At 42.1% G+C, this 19,741-nt stretch overlaps 1 protein-coding gene across 1 annotated transcript in view; it reads left to right on the top strand.

Moving 5' to 3' along the window:
* Window positions 1-18,929: 18,929 nt before the first annotated feature.
* The window catches only part of hsf4 (heat shock transcription factor 4), a 49,514-nt gene continuing 48,702 nt past the window's right edge, over window positions 18,930-19,741 (top strand). The window contains exon 1 of the mRNA XM_041996105.1: window positions 18,930-19,183. Within this exon, the coding sequence (XP_041852039.1) occupies window positions 19,058-19,183 (126 nt within the window). The 5' untranslated portion in view covers window positions 18,930-19,057. The remainder of the gene's footprint in view (window positions 19,184-19,741) is intronic.

Raw genomic sequence — 19,741 nt, 5'->3', positions numbered from 1 at the left:
GGGAGACACCCCTGGCTTCTAACATAATCTGCCATGTCCTGCTTGGTAAATGCTTCGAGTATGAAGGTGAGACCATCAAAGTGATTGTTCATTGTTTCACTGAGAAAAATAACCAGTGCCAGTCTTGCCAACCACCTTGATTAGTGGGCAAGTCTGTGGGTCCTTAGAAAAGTGAATGTGTTTGGCCAGCCAGCCTCTCTTCCTTCCATCTCCTGTGGTGGCTGTGGGGCTAAGCCTTCTGTCTTGGCGTGCATGTAAGCTTACACCCATCTGGAAAAATCCTGACATCCTGCAAAACAAAAAGCTGATCAGTGTCACTCAATGGAAAAATCAAGGAATTTAAATTAATTTTCTCACTTCACAATATGGAATCAGCAGCAAAAATAGTTTAGAATATCACCAGCCTAAATCTATTATATGTAAAAAATATACCATTAATCAATTAAACTAACAGTTACCTAATAGGGTGGCAGAATTCATGAATCTCAATGCCCCAAAGCTATTATCAGAAACAGGGGCGGCTGCCTCTGGCCTTTCTTGCCCTGTGGGCCTCCTGGGGAACGGGGATGCCTAGTGTTGCTAGCAGCTCACCATCCGGAGGGAGGTTCTCTTCCCTTCGGACTTACATCCCTGGACCCCTCTTCCTCCCCGCTCTCTCTCTTTCTCTCTCACATACACAGACACACACACTTAGGAAAAAAAAATAAAATAAAAAATTAATGTCTTTTTAATAAATCTCCTCTGCCTATTTTAGAGGCAGCAGGTCTTGGGCTGCTCTCCGCCACCAGTCCTTGGAGTTGTTTTGGCTCTGTGTAGCTTTCCGCTCTGTCTATTCAGCCTCCATTCTGCTTGGTTCGGTTCTGACGTGGGCTTGTTGGCCGAACGGGTCGCTGCATGAACCGCATTGACTCTGCTTGGCTGCCAAAGCATGGATTAATTGGCCCATCAGGCGTGTGCTGTTTTAAATTAATTTTGTGTTTGCATTAATTTGTTTATTTAGTTGCATGATTTCATATTGGCTTCTTATTTTCTGTTGCATGTTGCTTAATTTTGCATGTCATTTAGTCCCAAAATGTGTTGAACTGTGGTTTTTTAATAGTTTTAACCTTTTTTGTCAGGTGCTGTGGATCCAGGGCGGCAGTCCAATCCTTGGTGGTGTTCCACAACCTTTCCTTTTAACTGTGTGAGTGTGTGTGATAACACAGGTGAATAGAGTAAAGACCCCTCCCCCTGTTAGTGATTGGCCCTGCCGCATGGTAGGACCATGTCCTGATGTCATTTCCTTAACTTAATTTTTGAACTTACGTGTGTTTTGAGTTTTTTCATTATTTTTCTTGGTTAAATAAAAATTATACATTTTATATTGTAACATGTCTATGGCCTGGGGTATGTTTTAAGAATCTGTATGGTGAACGGGGCTGCTTTGCAGCATGAAGTCCCTTGGTGGCGTAGCTAGTTGCCTTTTTGTGCATAATATACACACATAAAATACTCCACTTATAAAATTAATTAGTTTACTTTTTACAGAAGTTTTCAGTTCCTCCAATTCAGTTTTTCTGAACCTCCAATATGACTAAAAATATATAACTTTCTGTTCATTGATTCAACGTGATGTGTTCAGAATCAGCAGAATCAGCCTCACAGTTGTGTAAAAGAAATGTCCAGATGAACTCTTTCAAAATGAGGTAACAGCTACAAAACGATGACCTCACAATGAATTCACCAGACAGATAAATGACAAGTTCAAGAACCATATCTATAACTCATAAGTATATACAACCCTGACTGATAATGATACTCTCCTTTATGTGTTCCATAAATATACTCCAACTTTTTTAGCATCAGTTCTGGCAAGCACATGAGGGATTTAAAAGTGTGTCCCAATTCAGGTCTGCACACTTTGAAGTGCAGACTCATCAGCCACATATGTCATCGCGGTGCGCAAAGTACTATCCCAATTCACAGAATTTGAAGGATGCTCTGAATCCACCCTTCAAATCCGCACCTAGTTTGGCCTCAAACGAAGGCTGCTGGTGATGCATCCTTCGCGGCCTCTTTTCTCCCACAATTCATTGCGCACAAGACAGTGACAACTGAACAGCAGAGTGCAGAGGAGTATGTTTTTAAATGTATTTCTTTTACCTCACTTTAGTAGAAATATGAGTACTTAAAACATATTTATGTATTTTTTTCTTAAACTGTGGTATTAAAATATTGTAACATTTGATATTTGTGGATTTTAAGGAGTTAATAACGTGCCTAACGGCTAGATAACAGATAACTGAGGTAAATTTAAAAATGAGAACGTCCTATGATATGTAAAACCTAACAATTTCAGAGATTTAACCAATTCAAATGTTATTTAGCTGCAATTAATCATCTTAATGTATTTAAAAGTTTAATTTAATGGTAAACTAAACTTTAATGGTATAAACTATTATATAATAATAATGATAATACGTTTATTGTATAATTTCATTCAAATTAATACAACTTAATTTAATAATTCTCAATTAGTGCAATTACAACATTCTATATTCTAATATGTTATTACATAAATTAGTACATACATTTTACATAAATTTATTTTATTATTTGTTATGATTAAATAATTAAATGGTTAATTTAACATAGTCGGCAATAGTATGATTAAGATTAGCTTTTTGTTATCGCCCTACGCTGCTGCTGAAAAAGAACATTTTTATAATTATTATACATCTTTTTAAATGGAATCACAATTTTTATATTTTTCAAGACATTCGTTTCAGATTTTCACTACCATAACTGAAAGGCAGATACATTTAATGTTTAGTATTTTAAGCAATTATATGTAGCCATCTATATGATGAAGTAATATTTTATTTTTTTCTTCAGGGACCAAGGACCAAACGGCCTGTTTCATCAGGCTAAGGGCTGACAATGAAGGACTCTCCAATGGAGTAAAGTTTTCAGCCAGTGTTGGTTGGAAGTCAACAAGCTCCCTCAGTGTGTGATGGGTAAACGGTTACATTATAAGTTAGTGTACAAATCCTCCAGTAACAAGCTAAACAGAATATTAAGCAGAACTTTATGTCATGGTTTTTCAGGTTTGTGCAAATGTGTATTGCAGGGGCGTTGCTAGGCATAAAGCTCTACTGGGGCACAGGCCCCCTACCACATATCCCCGTCTCCAACACACACACAAACACACACACTGCTCTGTGCCACTGCCACATTCCTATGGAGATATTAATTGAGATATTAATGAGTGCAAGAACATATTTATTTTAACAAACATGAACACTTTTAACATGGCAGCAAAAACATAAATACCATAACAATGAAAGGTCAGAACTCTTTTCATGCACATTCCACTGTAATGGTTACTACCTGGTTTTCAGGGTGATGGTTCAACTCATTCTGAACAATTTGTTTAATTTTTGAGCATTAAAGCGTAATGCCTGTTTTTCGAATCCACAAAGTGGTCAAGGACTTAACTGTGACTCAGCTTTAAGAAAGTCAAGGAGAGTTTTGTCTTTTTTGGATGGTCATCTGCTTCAATTTAGTATTGTTTTAGGGCCTCCAGTGACCCCAGGCCATGCACAAAAAAAAAAAACCAAAACAAAACAATATACATATATATATACAAACATATATATATATATATATATATATATATATATATATATATATATATATATGTAGGCGCCAAATGCCTATTTTATGTTAAGCTTTGAAGTTGCCCAAATATGTGGATTTAATATTAAAATTTCATATCATAATTTGATACTGATAAAAGATTTAATATTTTGTAAGTTCATCATTTAGGTTAAAAAACATATACAAGGTTAAAACGTGGATTTGAATAATTACCATGAGTCAGTTAACGAGCCTTTAATTACTTGCGGCGTGAGGGGCGTTGCTTAGACACGGCAAGAGGAAAGTTGGAGCCGCACGGTTTTCTGACCGTGTCTGTGTAACGCAGTCCATTTGAGGCTCATGTCATTATAATTTATGACTGTGGACATTTATAAGTATATTTTCGTTGGTATTTGTTTTGTTATCTTTTTAGTTTTTTTTTGTAATAAATATACCAACCGTGAATATGGTGAAAGACATCGTCTTTTTTGGATCCTGGAACACGCGTCAGCCACAAAGCTTCAACCTACAAAGATTTTAGTTAGTTTTTTGGAAAATACCCTACATCTTTAGTCAGAAAACCTTCTGCTTTGTGTGAAAAAGGAATACAAAAGGACACGAGAGTGGAGAAAACGTGGGACAACGCTTATCAAGGTCATAAGTTTTTTCAGTGGACAAGAGAAGGAAGGTAACTAGCCACGAGCCGAGTGGATGAACATTCTGGTAAGCTGCAACTTGTTTGGATATTTCGGAAGTTTGCCATAATGGAGGAAGTTACTGAACAACTGACTAGTGGAAAAAGAGAATCAAAAATGATCGAGAAAGCGTTGGAAGAGAAGCTTTACAGGCTCACTCAGTCGAGGAAAGCTAAGCTAGGCCATCTGACTTGCCAGGTTAACCAGACTGAAAGGCTTATGGAATTTGATGATAACGTGGACACAGTTAAACAGAGATTGCATGTGGAGTTTAAAGATTCATTGGGAGAGTTATGTCAAATAAATGATGGTCTAAAACAAGTAATGACTGAGGAAGAGTTAGAGAAGGACAAAAATTTGTGGTTTAACCCGAATGTAAGCCGTATGTACGGATTCATTGAACACGTGGAAATGTGGATTAAAGCAGCTGAAGCTCGTGCTGAACAAGCTAGACGCTGTGATGCTGAGATTCGTCCTTCTGACAGTGCATCTGCCGTATCTGTTGCACTGAGCAGCAGCAGTAAAAGGCGTGGGACAGTAGTTGGAAGCAGAGTGTCCAATACTTCTTCAGTTAGCCTTAAGATGAAAGCAGAACTGGAAAGAGCAACATTGCTTACACAGGCAACAGTTTTGCAACAAAAGCAGGATATAGAACGTCAGGAAGCTGAATTAAAAGCTAAAAAAGAACAGTTAGCTTTGCAAACGGCTATTGCAGGCAAAATTAAAGGTTTTAAAAGATTATGAAACTGAACGCTCTTCGCAAGTGAGCCATGCATCAAGCCATCAAAGAAGCCATGCATCACGCCATTCACAAGCAAGCCATGCATCACGCCATTCACAAGCAAGCCATGCATCATGCCATTCACAAGCAAGCCATGCAACACACCATTCAGTGATAAATGAGTCTGGAAACATTCAGCTGCCTGTAAGTCAGATTCCAGCCATTGACGATACAAGTGCACATGGTCAGTTCATGCCCCTTCAGCATCATCCTATTGGTGTACAGCAGCCTCAGGCTACAGGCTCACGGCAGCCTACAGTAAATTCTGTAGCAGATGACCATGCAGTGGAAACACTTTGCAGTGTTATGACTCGTCAGAATACAATAACAGAGTTGATGGTGAAGCAGCAAAAAATTATGACTTTGCCACCATTAGACATTCCCACCTTCAGTGGTGACCCTTTGGATTACAATTCATTTGTCATGGCATTTGAACATGGCGTAGAATCACGCACTGAAAGCCCAAAGGACCGTCTCTATTTTTTAGAGCAATTTACGAGTGGACAACCTAGAGAGTTGATAAAGAGCTGCCTTCATATGAAGACAGAAGAAGGCTACCAGAAAGCTAAGAGGTTACTGAAAGAGCACTTTGGCAACGATTACAAAATAGCTGTAGCCTACATGAACAAGGTGGTCAACTGGACGCCTATCAAGCCAGAGGATGCTGGATCGCTGGACGCTTTCTCACTCTTTCTGACAGCATGCCTCAACACCATGACTGAAGTGAGTTACATGGAGGAGCTTGATAATTTTGCTAGCTTGAAAGCCATAGTTTCCAAGCTTCCTTACAAGTTACGTGAAAAGTGGAGAGGTGTTGTATTTGGTGTGCAAGAGCAAACGGACAAGAGAGTCAAATTTAAGGATTTAGTGGAGTTTATTAATAAACAAGCCAAGATTGCACTGCACCCAGTCTTCGGAGACATAAGGGACAGCACAACAGCTAAAGTTTCTACAGCTAAGCAAAACGTTAATAAAGAGCAGAAAAAAGGTGGAATCAAGAAGTCATTCACTACAAGTGCTAAACAGTTGGACAAACAGGAGGCAAACACAAAGCCAAAGGAAAACACAAGTACAGAGAAGACTGCAAGAATGTGTCTCTTCTGTGACGGTGAGCACAACTTGGACTCGTGCGGTAAGCTAAAAGGCAAACCACACAATGAAAAAATCGCCTTCTTAAAAAGCAAAGGATGTTGTTTCGGCTGCTTAAAGCAAGGCCACATGAGCAAATCCTGCAAGGGAAAGGTCAGCTGTCAGGTGTGTTCGCTAATGCATCCTATGTTGCTGCATATCAAGAAAAAGGATACCGTTGCTGAAACAGAAAAGGAGAGTAAGAGCTGTGAAACACAAACTATCCTGAGTGCCCTCATTGCAGCAAAGTCTGAGGGTGGCGAGCTGACTGGGGCCGGGGAAGATGACTGTACACTGGCGATCATTCCTGTCCAGGTCAAAGCCAAGAGAGGAAGTATGGTGGTGCAGACATACGCCTTCCTGGACCAGGGAAGCTCGGCCACATTCTGTACCGAAGCATTGATGGATAAGTTGAAGCTCGCTGGGAAAAAAATTGACATTTTGCTTAGAACCATGAATGAAGAAAAACCTGTCTGTACTTATGTGGTGTCAGGCTTGGAAGTCAGCAGCTTGTCTGGTGAGGAATTCATTGATCTTCCAGATGTTTTCGCACAGAAGTCCATACCTGTGGGAAAGGAAAACATACCAAAACAAAAGGATCTGGAAAAGTGGACCTACCTTAAAGACATACATTTACCTCGTATCGACGCTGACGTTGGATTGCTTATAGGCGCAAACGTACCCAAAGCTATGGAGCCATGGGAGGTGGTGAGCAGTGTTGGTAATGGCCCGTATGCAGTGCGTACGAAGTTAGGTTGGACTGTGAATGGGCCTTTGAGGGAAACCAGTAATTATGGAGACAAAGGAAAGCCAATGCGGACAATGGCAAACCGCATATCAGTCGGCAGTTTGGAGAACCTGTGGCTACAACAGTTCAAGGTGGATTTTCCAGAAAGTGGAAAACATGATGAAGTGGAGATGTCTCGCGAGGACCACCAGTTCATGGACATGGTCACAGAATCTGTTACACTGATTGATGGTCACTACTCCTTGTGTCTACCCCTCAAGAACAGACATGTCCACATGCCAAACAATCGGTTAATTGCTGAACAGAGAGCACAAAACCTAACGCGGAAGTTTCTCAGGAACGACAGCTTCAGACAGGAATATACAGACTTCATGGAAGACCTGATAAAGAAAGGCTACGCTGTGCAACTCTCAGAAGACCAACTGACGCACAAAGAAGGAAGGGTGTGGTATATACCACACCACGCTGTATACCACCCTGTCAAGCAGAAGCTAAGAGTTGTATTTGATTGTGCAGCATCGTATCAAGGCACATCCCTGAACGACCAACTTATTCAGGGTCCAGACTTAACCAGCAGTCTGATTGGTGTTGTGATACGTTCAGACAAGAACCCGTTGCAATCATGGCAGACGTGGAAGCAATTTTCCACCAAGTTAAGGTATCTGAGGAAGACTCCGACCTTCTGAGGTTCCTGTGGTGGACAGGCGGTGATTGCAACAAGGTTTTGACGGAGCATAAAATGGCTGTACACCTATTCGGGGCCACGTCCTCACCGAGTTGCGCTAGTTTTGCGTTGAAGAGGTGCGCAGAGGATCAAGGTGAGCAGTTCAGACCTGAAGTGGTTCAGACAGTCCTACAAAACTTTTATGTAGACGACTGTCTCAAGTCTGTTGCCACAGAGGAGGCAGCCGTTTCCATGTGTCAAGACCTCATGAAGATCTGCGCCAAAGGAGGATTCCGCCTCACCAAATGGGTGAGCAACCGAAGGAAAGTGCTTGACTCAATCCCCAAGTCTGAGTTGGCGACAGAAATGAAAACCTTGGATCTGGATCATGATGAACTTCCTTTGGAGAGAGCTCTCGGTCTCAACTGGTGTGTCGAGTCAGACACGTTCAAATTCAAGATCACCATTCGAGATCGCCCGGTTACCAGGAGAGGACTTCTTTCAGTCATTGGTTCAGTCTACGATCCATTGGGCATTTTGTCACCCGTAGTCTTGCCAGCAAAAGCTATTCTGCAAGAACTATGTAGATTGAAGATTGGATGGGACGACAACTTACCTGAACATGTGAAGAAGCAGTGGACAGACTGGCTCAAAAGTCTTCCTGCTTTAGAACACTTCTCAGTGGCCAGATGTCTCAAACCGGAAGACTTTGGAAGTTGCGTATTTGCACAATTGCATCACTTTGCAGACGCAAGTGAGGACGCGTATGGGTCGGTCAGCTACCTTCTCTTGCGCAACGCAAGCAATGAGACACACTGCGTGCTCATGATGGGCAAGTCCAGAGTAGCTCCTCTCAGGCCTCCTACCATTCCCCGGATGGAATTAATTGCAGCAACAGTGGCCATTAAGATGGATGGTGTCCTAAGAAGAGAGTTACAACTGGATCTTGCAGAATCAATGTTTTGGACTGACAGTACAGTGGTACTCCAGTATCTGCAGAATAAGACCACACGTTTCCGCACGTTCGTGGCAAACAGAGTTTCCACTATCCTGAAGAACTCTGACGTTGAGCAGTGGAGACATGTCAGCACCGACATGAATCCAGCTGACTGTGCCTCTAGAGAGCAAAGAGTGGATCAATTCATGAAGAACACCACTTGGGTGTATGGACCTCAGTTTCTCCACGAACCTGAACAGTGTTGGCCCAACACTCTGTTGATCCACTCAGAGCTTGCATCAGATGATCCTGAGATCAAAAAGATCACGGTGAATCAAATCAAAGTGGAAGACAATGCTACTCCATTCAGGAGACTTATCAACCACTTCTCATCGTGGATCAAACTGAAAAGAAGCGTGGCATGGTTCCTGAAATTAAAGACCTTAATGCAGACCCTCTGTCAAAGGCGCAAAGAGCTACAAGCAGACAACACTGACAACAGTGCTGTTCAAAGTGAACAGCGGATTCAAGGCCAAATGGACAGCTTCAAGGAGAGCGTCAGGCATACTCAACTTTCAGCAGAAGATGTGGAACAAGCAGAACTTGTCATTATCAGATTCTGTCAGAAAGAGAAATTTTCTAAGGAGATTACAGCTTTGCACAAAGGCCAGAGTGTGAAACGCAGTAGCCACTTGTATAAGTTGAACCCAGTACTTCAGGATGATCTGTTGCGAGTTGGCGGGAGATTGAGCCGGGCAGCTATGCCTGAAAGTAGCAAGCAGCCTGTCATTCTGTCCAGAGGCTTTCACATAGCAGACCTACTCCTCCAACACATTCACATAAAGACTGAACATGGAGGGCGCAATCACATGCTCTCCGAGCTGCGCCAAAACTTTTGGATCACAAGTGCCCACGCGGCCATCAGAAAAATCATTTCAAAGTGTGTGACGTGTCGCCGGTTACATGGGAAAGTTGGAACCCAACTTATGGCTGATCTTCCACAAGAGCGAGTGATCCCGGATGACCCACCATTCACACGAATTGGTGTGGATTATTTCGGACCACTAGAGGTCAAACGTGGAAGAGCCCTCGTGAAAAGTACGGTGTCATATTCACTTGTTTAGCCATTCATGCAGTGCACATTGAGCTGGCCTCGTCATTGGACACCGATTCATGCATAAACGCTATCCGGCGCTTCATTGCACGCAGAGGACAAGTGAAAGAAATTCGCTCAGACAACGGGACGAATTTTGTTGCTGCCAATCGTGAGCTGAAGGCAGCCATTGCAGATTGGAACTCCTCAAAGTTTCAGCATCTGTTCCACCAGCATGGAATCAAGTGGACGTTCAACCCTCCCACCGCATCACATCACGGAGGAGCATGGGAGAGGCTGATCCGATCCATCAGAAAGGTGCTGAATTCAACTGCAAGAGAGCAAATTATTGATGAGGAAGGTCTTCGTACGGTTCTGTGCGAGGCAGAATCAATAATCAACAGCCGTCCGATTACCAGAGCATCCAACGATCCGAATGATTTAGAGGCTCTGACGCCGAATCATTTGCTGTTACTGAAGAAGACACCATCATTGCCTCCGGGATTGTTTGACCGAGACGACCTCTACACAAGGCGCAGGTGGAAACAGGTGCAATACCTGTCCAACTTATTTTGGAAGAGATGGACTAAGGAGTATTTACCTCAGCTTCAGGAGCGCCAGCGCTGGGCCACAGCATCCCGGAACTTCGCTGAAGGAGACGTTATTCTTCTTGTGGATGACTGCGCGCCAAGAAACTCTTGGATTATGGGCAAGATAATCGAAACAGTTCCAGACAATAATGGTCTGGTCCGCAGAGTCCGGATAAAGACAAAGACTAACATCTTGGACAGACCCATTACAAAGATCTGTCTACTTTTGGAGTCAGACCGGGCTGGTGGTAAAGACTAAGCCCCTACGAGGAGCCATGTGCTAGTAACCTCTGGTTCCATTTTCTCTCTTTCTTTCCCTGTCTATCTTCTCTCTTTCTTTTCTTTCCTTTTTGCAGATGGACCGGAAATGGACATTATATCCTTGAGAGTTTTGACAGAAGAACAGTAGATATATTTGTGTGCCTATTAATAGCACACTTTTTTTTTTTTTTTTTTTTTTTTTTTGAAAGATATTTGCATATTTCTTAATTTGAACAAGATTTGTATTATGCTCAGTAAGAAGATTTGATAAGTGTTCTATCTTACTTTGTTGTTAGAACAATTAGGGGCCGGTAATGTAGGCGCCAAATGCCTATTTTATGTTGAGCTTTGAAGTTGCCCAAATATGTGGATTTAATATTAAAATTTCATATCATAATTTGATACTGATAAAAGATTTAATATTTTGTAAGTTCATTATTTAGGTTAAAAAACATATACAAGGTTAAAACGTGGATTTGAATAATTACCATGAGTCAGTTAACGAGCCTTTAATTACTTGCGGCGTGAGGGGCGTTGCTTAGACACGGCAAGAGGAAAGTTGGAGCCGCACGGTTTTCTGACCGTGTCTGTGTAACGCAGTCCGTTTGAGGCTCATGTCATTATAATTTATGACTGTGGACATTTATAAGTATATTTTCGTTGGTATTTGTTTTGTTATCTTTTTAGTTTTTTTTTGTAATAAATATACCAACCGTGAATATGGTGAAAGACATCGTCTTTTTTGGATCCTGGAACACGCGTCAGCCACAAAGCTTCAACCTACAAAGATTTTAGTTAGTTTTTTGGAAAATACCCTACAATATATATATATATATATACATCCATTCATCCATTCATTCGGGTCGGGAGTCAGGAGGCGTCCAGGAGGCATCCTAACCAGATGCCCGAGCCACCTCATCTGGCTCCTCTCAATGTGTAGGAGCAGCAACTCTACTCTGAGCCCCTCCCGAATCAGAAAGCTTCTCACCCTATCTCTACGGGGGAGCCCGGCCACCCTGCGGAGAAAACTCATTTCGGTCACTTGTATTCGCGATCTTGTTCTTTCGGTCACTACCCACAGCTCGTGACCAAGTATGTATATCATTTTGCACCATATCTTCTGCCATTGCTTTTTGCCCAATAAAGACACATGTATGGTTGCTGTTATGAGTGATGTCTTTCTGCCTCAGGATTGCAAATACTTAGGGACTGGAGAAGCTGTGTCAGGGAAACCTACTGCTACAACTTGGCCCTGGTTTGTCCTCATAGACAAGGCGTTGGGACAGAGGCCGTCCAACAGTTTAGTAAGTGTAAAAATAAATTAATTAGGTTTATGATTACTCACATATGGTGCAAAGGTGTGGTGCACAGCACTTGCAGGAAGATGGCACGAAACCTGCTCTTCATCATCCCAAAAACATGCTCTATTACTGAGCGTGCCCGGGAGGGATGGTGATTGAAGCGCTGGGATCCCACACCTTTGAAAAAGGCTTGGTGTCTTGCCAGGCCTGCAAACCCACAAAACACTGCTTCCAGATCTGCTCTAGCTTTTGGGAGGCGAACGACCTGATGGCGAATGGCCACCACCCCCTCAGTGACTCTGCGAACGATGCAGTGGACAGTGGAACGGGGCATTCCAAAAACTCTGGAAACCACCCTGTATGATGCCCCAGAGGCCAACCAAAACAAAAAAATAAGGGTTTCGATTCTGGCGCTCCATCCATGTCGCCCTTTTTTTTGTAAGAGACCTAGCAGCACTGCCAGGGCCTCCCTGCTGAGGCGGAAATCCTGCCGGGTGTCCTCACCTCCAAATACCTATCCAGCACAGGCACTGATAGGTTGATGTCACAGTACAGTAGCCCGTGCTGGTGTAGGGAAAAAGAGAGGGAAAAGTCAGCACAATATATGCAGACACACACACACACATACTGTATATATATATATATATATATATATATACACACACATACGCGTAAAATTCAAATTTATATAGCTAAATACAAACAGCAGCTGACTAAAGTGCTTCACAGAAAAAAGCAGATAAAATAACAACAGTATAAGAATGCAGTAGGAGGGCACCATCTGTTTTTATTGCAAGACATTAGGTCATTTCATTAAAGTAAAATAAGTTTTATTAATAAATGAATGTCAGTTACGTTTGTCAACATTGGCAGAGAAGCTGGGACGGCAATAATATTAGATGTGGCCTTCTTCATTACAACAAATTTATTTAATTACATGAGTTTCACCAGTATTATTTTCCATTGAAATTAATATTCCTGGTCAGGGTGCGCTGTCAGCCCAAGAACTCGTCTGGTTCACCTCCTCGACATGTTTTCTATCTCAAAATAAAGATAAATAAAAAGAAAGAAAATTTAAATCTCCGGTTCCATATTTTTTTTCTGAAAAAGGAAAAATTAGCGGGACAAATGTATTATTAATAGCTATGATGGCGGTAACATCTGCAGTTGCTAGGCAACAGGGCACTGGAGCACTATGGGAAATTCTTGTTGACTAGGTAGGCTGTCCCATTTCATGAAAGTTAAGTGGCCTTCGAAGTGTGAAGACTATGGAGCACACTCCGTAGTGTACGTAGTTTGCGCACTTGAAAGGTGGGACACACCTTATATCCATATTATCCAACAGATACCATAAACACTGACCTTTAAAACCAGTGGCTTGGGAGGCGCTTCTGGGTCCTTTTGGTGGTGATCTCTCCAGCTTATCTTCACATGTTTCAGCTACTTCCTGCATCCTTCCTTGATAGGGCTGGATAGCTCAATTGGCAGAGCATCTATCTCATATGTGGGAGACCAGTGTTTTATTACCCCAGGGGATGAATATTAACATCATCCAGTTGGGTCCTTAGGCAAGACACCTTAATGCTACTGCCTGACCACTATAAATGGCTATGGATAAAATGTAATGTAAATGACTGTAATGTAAGGGTGATGCAGGATGTAACCCTGGTTGTGTTGCTGTCAGGTTTTCCAGACAGAGGATGACTACGCCCCCTGCTGTCTGGTGTTCTGGGTAGGATGGTATCCCAGGTTTGTGATTAAGTTTAATGGCCCTTTCCCACTGGTACCCACTTAGCCCTACCCTACCTTAATTTGGCAGACAACACAAAAACCCCAGTTTCAGTTGTTCCCATTACAAAAGAGGGAAATTGTTTGCGACACACACGGAACAACAACAGGATCTGCCATTAACTCTGCCAACTGGAGTAGCTGTAGGTAAGAAATAGACTTTTTGGGAAGACCAGAGAGCAGTAATCTGCAGTAATCTAACCTACTAGAAATAAAAGCATGCATCAGCACCTCGGTGCTGGCAAGAGAGAGGAAAGGGCAGACTCTGGCGATGTTTTTAAGATGATAAAATCCTGTCTTTGTGACATTTCTAATGTGTGGAATAAAATCAAGCTCAAAAAGGATGCCCAGATTTCTCACACACTGAGAATAGTTAAAGTTTTGTAATTTTGATAAAATGATCTCTCTCTTGTCTTCAGGACCGATAATTATAACTTCAGTTTTGTCCTGATTGAGCTGTAAGAAGTTCTCTGCCATCCATGATTTAGTATCTAAAATACAGTTTTATAGGCCCTTTACTGGCTCCAGGTCATCAGGAGACACTGCGATGTAAAGCTGCGTATCATCAGCATAACTGTGAAAATCAATGCTGTGTCTCCTGATGACATCCCCATTTGGCAACATGTACAGACTAACAAGAAGTGGGCCTAGAATTGATCATTGGGGAACCCCACATTGGATTTTATGGATTGTTGAGAAGGATGTATCCATATTTACATAAAACTGGCCATCAGTGAGATTGGAATAAAACCATTTAAGAATAGTACCTGAGAGGCCCACCAGATTTCTGAGTCTGTTTAATAAAATCTGGTGATCTACTGTATTAAAGGCAGCGCTTAGATCCAGTAGAACCAGAATTGAAAGTTTCTGTGCGTCAAAGTTACATCTGAGGTCATTAACAATCTTTAAAAGGGTTGTCTCAGTACTGTGGTTCCTCCTAAAACCAGACTGATATTTTTCCAAAATATTGTTTTCATCCAAGAAGTCATTTAACTGAATAAAAACAACCTTTTCGAGGATTTTACTTAAAAATGGTAGGTTGGATACAAGTCGGTGATTATTAAAAATCGTGGTATCTAAATTACTCTTCTTGATGGGGCCACACCACTGCCGTTTTGAAGGCAGATGGGAAAACACCCGTCTGAAGAGAGTAATTCACAATATTTAAAAGCTCATACTCAAAGAAAACATAAAATGTTGTGGGAATTGGATCTACAAGGCAGGTTGTTGGGTTTATTTGGGAGAAAACTCAACCAAGCATCTTCACATCAAACAGGACAAAACGCCCCAGTGTTTCCTCAGATAAAAGCAGAGGCTAAAATCAACATGTTGAGATAAAAGACTGGACCTGACGGTAGTGGAGCTGCTAAGTCAATAGCTGATTTTAGTCTAAAACTATCTACAATAAAATCACATGATGCAGGTAAGATCTGAGCAGGAGTTTGATGTAAAATGTCAATAAAATGTGCAGCCACTTCAAAAGTAATATATTGTTTCCTCACAGTTCCCACCGGGGCCCCCTGTTGGCTAAAACTGATGATGTTAAAAAACACACAGTGGTGGTCTGACACAGCCAGGTCAACAACAGAGGATACAACAGAGGCCATAGGCAATGACCAGGTCCAGGGTGTGTCTTCTGTTGTCTGTAGGCTCTGTTACATATTGATTGAAATCTATACTGTTTAAAAGGTTTAAAAACTGTTATTGATATGTAAGTTAAAATAACCAGTTATTAAAATCTTACTGTATTTAATGTGTATGGGTGATAAAAATTCAGAAAACTCTTTAATAAAACAAGAAGGCAGGGTTGGTGGTCTATAAACTGAGATGCATAAAACAGGCGGGAACACCTTGATGGCGAATACATATGACAGTGCCAGTGTTATGAGGGGGAGAGCGGGCTGGCGTGAGCATATCAGAAATGCTTATTATGTGCGCTGTTATGCACACAACAATCTGATTATCCAGCATGTTGCTTCTAACCCCCCAGCAGTCAGAGTTTTCCTTTTGGCTCTGGGAGGCATTGCCAGTTTTTCTACCCGCTCACCTGAATGCACCAGCATACTTAACCAGATTGACTTTCAGGAGCGTCACTCACAAGACAGAACTTCAGTAGTTGCCTACGAGAACCCACATGACCTGATGCAGTGTGTAGAATCCACCACGACATTAGGTTCATGTGACAGCAGCACAGTGAGGGAGGCATCTGGTTTCCTGAGTAGGCTGCAGGATGAGGATTTCCAGTTTTTCTTGCAGCTGTTTCATCAGATAATGCCTGATGTGGACATGCTGTATCAGCAGCTGCAGAAAAAGGATATGGATGCAGTCTTCATCAAACATGCCCTCCAGAGCTACACAAGCAGTCTGCAGGCAGTAAGGTAAGCTAGAATCATTTTAATTTCTTCTCTATACCGAGTTTCATCATAAGTAAATATAGTCACGAGGCACTTCGTTGGTGCACCGGTGCAACTTCATTCAATCAGTCTTTCCATATATTCTGCTTCTGCAATAAATATACATTTTCAGTTTTTGTTATTGTCAGGAAGATGATAAATAAATAGCAGGTGACAGAGGTGTGTTAAGGTGAAATATTTATCTGTGTTTTGTCCTTAAGTTTATTAATGGTGTGGACAACACATGGGGCACTTTCCAAGATAATGCAACCATGTACATCATCATCCACAATATTACACATAAAGCAAGTTATTACCTACCTGACAAGATCAATAAACCATGAAAGTGTATGAACTTCATAAATATAGAATTTATAGCAGAGCTGTTGTACTGGAGTGAATTAGATTGCAGAGTTGTTCCTAATGTAGTGGCCAGTGACTGGATATACATGTAGGAAAGCTATATTTGGGTTTCTACGTGAACATTTTCTTTGCTTTGCTAAATTCTATCAGGCACTCTTATTTTTATATCCTAACAAACTGTTGGTCCGCTTGCCCTCAGGGACTCAGCAGCAGGACCACCAGACCAAGAAGGGCCTTGGGAGAAGCAGAGATCTGCACCACCATCCTGGCTCTTCTCCTTCACGGACCACCTGGTTAGGGCCACCCTACTGCAGACAGAGTTGTTTGAGCAGAACTGCCATACATGTCCTAGTGAGGCTCTGGATGCCATTGTCCGAGCATGTCCCATGATGAACAAGGCGAAGTAGAAGACCATCTCATCTATGAGAATGCTGAATTCAGCAGCTGCTGTGGTGCCCTTGCTCTGTACTAGATCTTTTCTGACACTCTGGCTCTGTTGGACATCCTCATAACCCCATCCACGACAACAGCTGCAGCTAAGAGCAGTTTCTCATCACTACAACAGGTTAAGAAGGCCATGAAGGTAAGGAACATCAGGAAGGCCAGGAAGAGCAGGAAGAGCATGGCACCCGCCATACTCTCCATGGAGACGGAGCTCATCAGGAACAGGACGGATATCAATCAGAGAGTCATTGATGACTTTGATGCTGTCAGTCACACACACATTCTTTAGTTGGGACATCTGTTTTCTATCCATTTATTTCCTGAACAGACACCAGGTAGAACATGCTCCACACAGAAGGGCTGGCACGGACAACTCCCCCCAAGACAAGACCCGAACCAGGAACCTTCCAGCTGTGAGGAGACAGTGCTAACCACCACACCACCGTGAAGTCTGGATTTAAGACCGTAAAAATCATCCTGTTTATTAGGACCAGTTAAACATTTCCATCCATCGTGTGCCCAGAACGTGAATATCAATATATTTTTAACCAGGTCAGCAGTTTTTAAAGCAGAGGTGCCCAAGTTCAGTCCTCGAGATCTCCCATCCTGCAACTTTTAGATGCAACCTTTCTCCGACACACCTGAATCAGATGTCGTCTGCATGTCATTCAGCTCTGGAGATGCCTGGTAACGAGCCAGTCATTTGATTCAGGTGTGTTGGAGAAGGGTTGAATCTAAAAGTTGCAGGATGGGAGATCTCGAGGACTGACCTTGGGCACCCCTGTTTTAAAGGATTCTGCATTTACTTAAATGAAAAAATTTCAGTGTGACATCAGTGTTGAGCACTACTGTTTAAACCAACGACATGAAAATGAAGAAAAACTGATATTTAAGTTAGAGGATGAACTGACATGGAATCATTTCTATTATGTCTTCTTAACAGGAATTTCTCAGCCAGGAATCAGGATTGTGTAGCTGTAAAGACAGAAAAATAAACCCTCATTCTTCACTGCTCAGGTCCACGCTGAGCCCACTACAAGATTATTTCACTGGAACACACAGAGAGCCTCCACAGATGAAACTGGAATAAGAAATGTCAGCAATGAGGAAATTGTTGACAAATCCATGAGACATAAAGTTGTGTACTAAATCCAGTTTTACATGCCACCCATGCTCTTATGGTAAGTGCTGCTCCAAAATACTAAATAAATCAGATGTATTCTAGTTGACATGAACCAACAGTGATGGAGAGAAACCTCAGCAGATGAACGACCTGATGCTGGTCCTGGTCTGAGGTCACGTTGGGGCTTTGGCACCACCTGCTGGTTGACACAGTTAAAGACAATATTCTAAATGAAATCACAGTTCTGATCTTCCGAGGTGGTTTATTATCAGCTGATCTTAATATGCATGATACAACTTGCATCATACTGCACTGAATCTTAACATCTCTGAAATGTTGCTGCTCATGTCAACATGGTGTTAAACGGCTTTGCTAAAACTAACCATCCACAGTTCCTAGTCTAGACCGTGTTCTCTGTTCCCGAAACGCAAATCCAGCTCCAGTACTGGGAAAACTGTATACACCTCTACACACCTCTACTGTATATATATATATATATATATATACATATATATATATATATAAGAATTAAAACTTATTTAATCCTACCTCTTCAACAACCAGTAATTAGCCTCTATAATTCTCCTGTTTCCTGAGTCTTCAGAATTTATGGAGAAAAAAAAGAATATTTATTGAACTGATTTATAATAAATTTTAGACATCTCTGAAACTTTTTTTTTTTTTTTTTGCTGGTTAAGGAGACCTGTTGCAACAACACAGTGACTGTTATGAAATAATGACGTGGTTTTCCACACCGAGCTGTTATTCAGTCAGACCAGCAGCCTTTTGATGGGACAGCGGAGCAGTGCCGGGGCTTTTGTGTGGATCTGGTTTTGTTTCAGGGGCAAATTGTCAGTGGGAGGCCAGGGGTGGGGGTGGGGTGGGGGTGGGTGCTGACATGGAGCTTCTGTGATGACATTCAGTTGGAGGACAGCTGGGCGAGAAGAAGAAAGACGGAGAAGTCAGAAAGGAAGAGGAGAACCCCGCGAGCTGCTCCACCTGACATGAAATCACAGAGACTCCGACAGACCTGGGATTATCAGTGACAGATCATCACACGTGGACTTTACCGAACATGGACTAGCCTGGGAGCACACACAGAGACAGAGATTTGGTTTACAGGTGTCAGCATGCAGGAGTCTCCAGGAGCCGTGGGCGTGGATGGAAGCTACGCCAGCAACGTGCCGGCCTTCCTCACCAAACTGTGGACGCTGGTGGAGGATCCGGATACCAACCACCTGATCTGCTGGAGCACAGTGAGTCCACACACACACCTCACCATGCTCAGAGTCCACACACACACTTCACCATGCTCAGAGTCCCCACACACACCCCACCAGACTCAGAGTCCACACACACACCTCACCAGGCCGAGAGTCCACATACACACCTCACCATGCCAAGAGTCCACGCACCCACAAACACACCTCTCTATCCTCTCACCATGCCGGGACTCCACACACACACACACACACACACACACACACACACACACACACACCTCTCTCTATCCTCTCACCATGATGGGACACCCCCAGTGTTGTTTTTGGCAGGCATCTCAGTTTTAGTCTTAGTTTTAGTCTTCAGGATGAAAATTCTTATTAGTTTTAGTCACATTTTAGTCATTTCTCAGTTTGATAGTTTTAGTCCAGTTTTAGTTGACGAAAACTCAAAAGGTTTTAGTCAAATAAAAAAGTATTAGTATTTTAACAAATTAATTTAGGTTAATAATACATATTAAAAAGTGGAATCAAGGTTGACAGGTTATAACAGCTATTGCAATTCATAAAACAAGTTAACCTTAATGCTTTTAC

This window comes from Melanotaenia boesemani, chromosome 10, assembly GCF_017639745.1.
Source record: "Melanotaenia boesemani isolate fMelBoe1 chromosome 10, fMelBoe1.pri, whole genome shotgun sequence".
NCBI classification, from domain to species: domain Eukaryota; kingdom Metazoa; phylum Chordata; class Actinopteri; order Atheriniformes; family Melanotaeniidae; genus Melanotaenia; species Melanotaenia boesemani.
The sequence above is the reverse complement of the archived record's forward strand: the minus strand, read 5'-3'. Positions and strand labels throughout refer to the sequence as shown.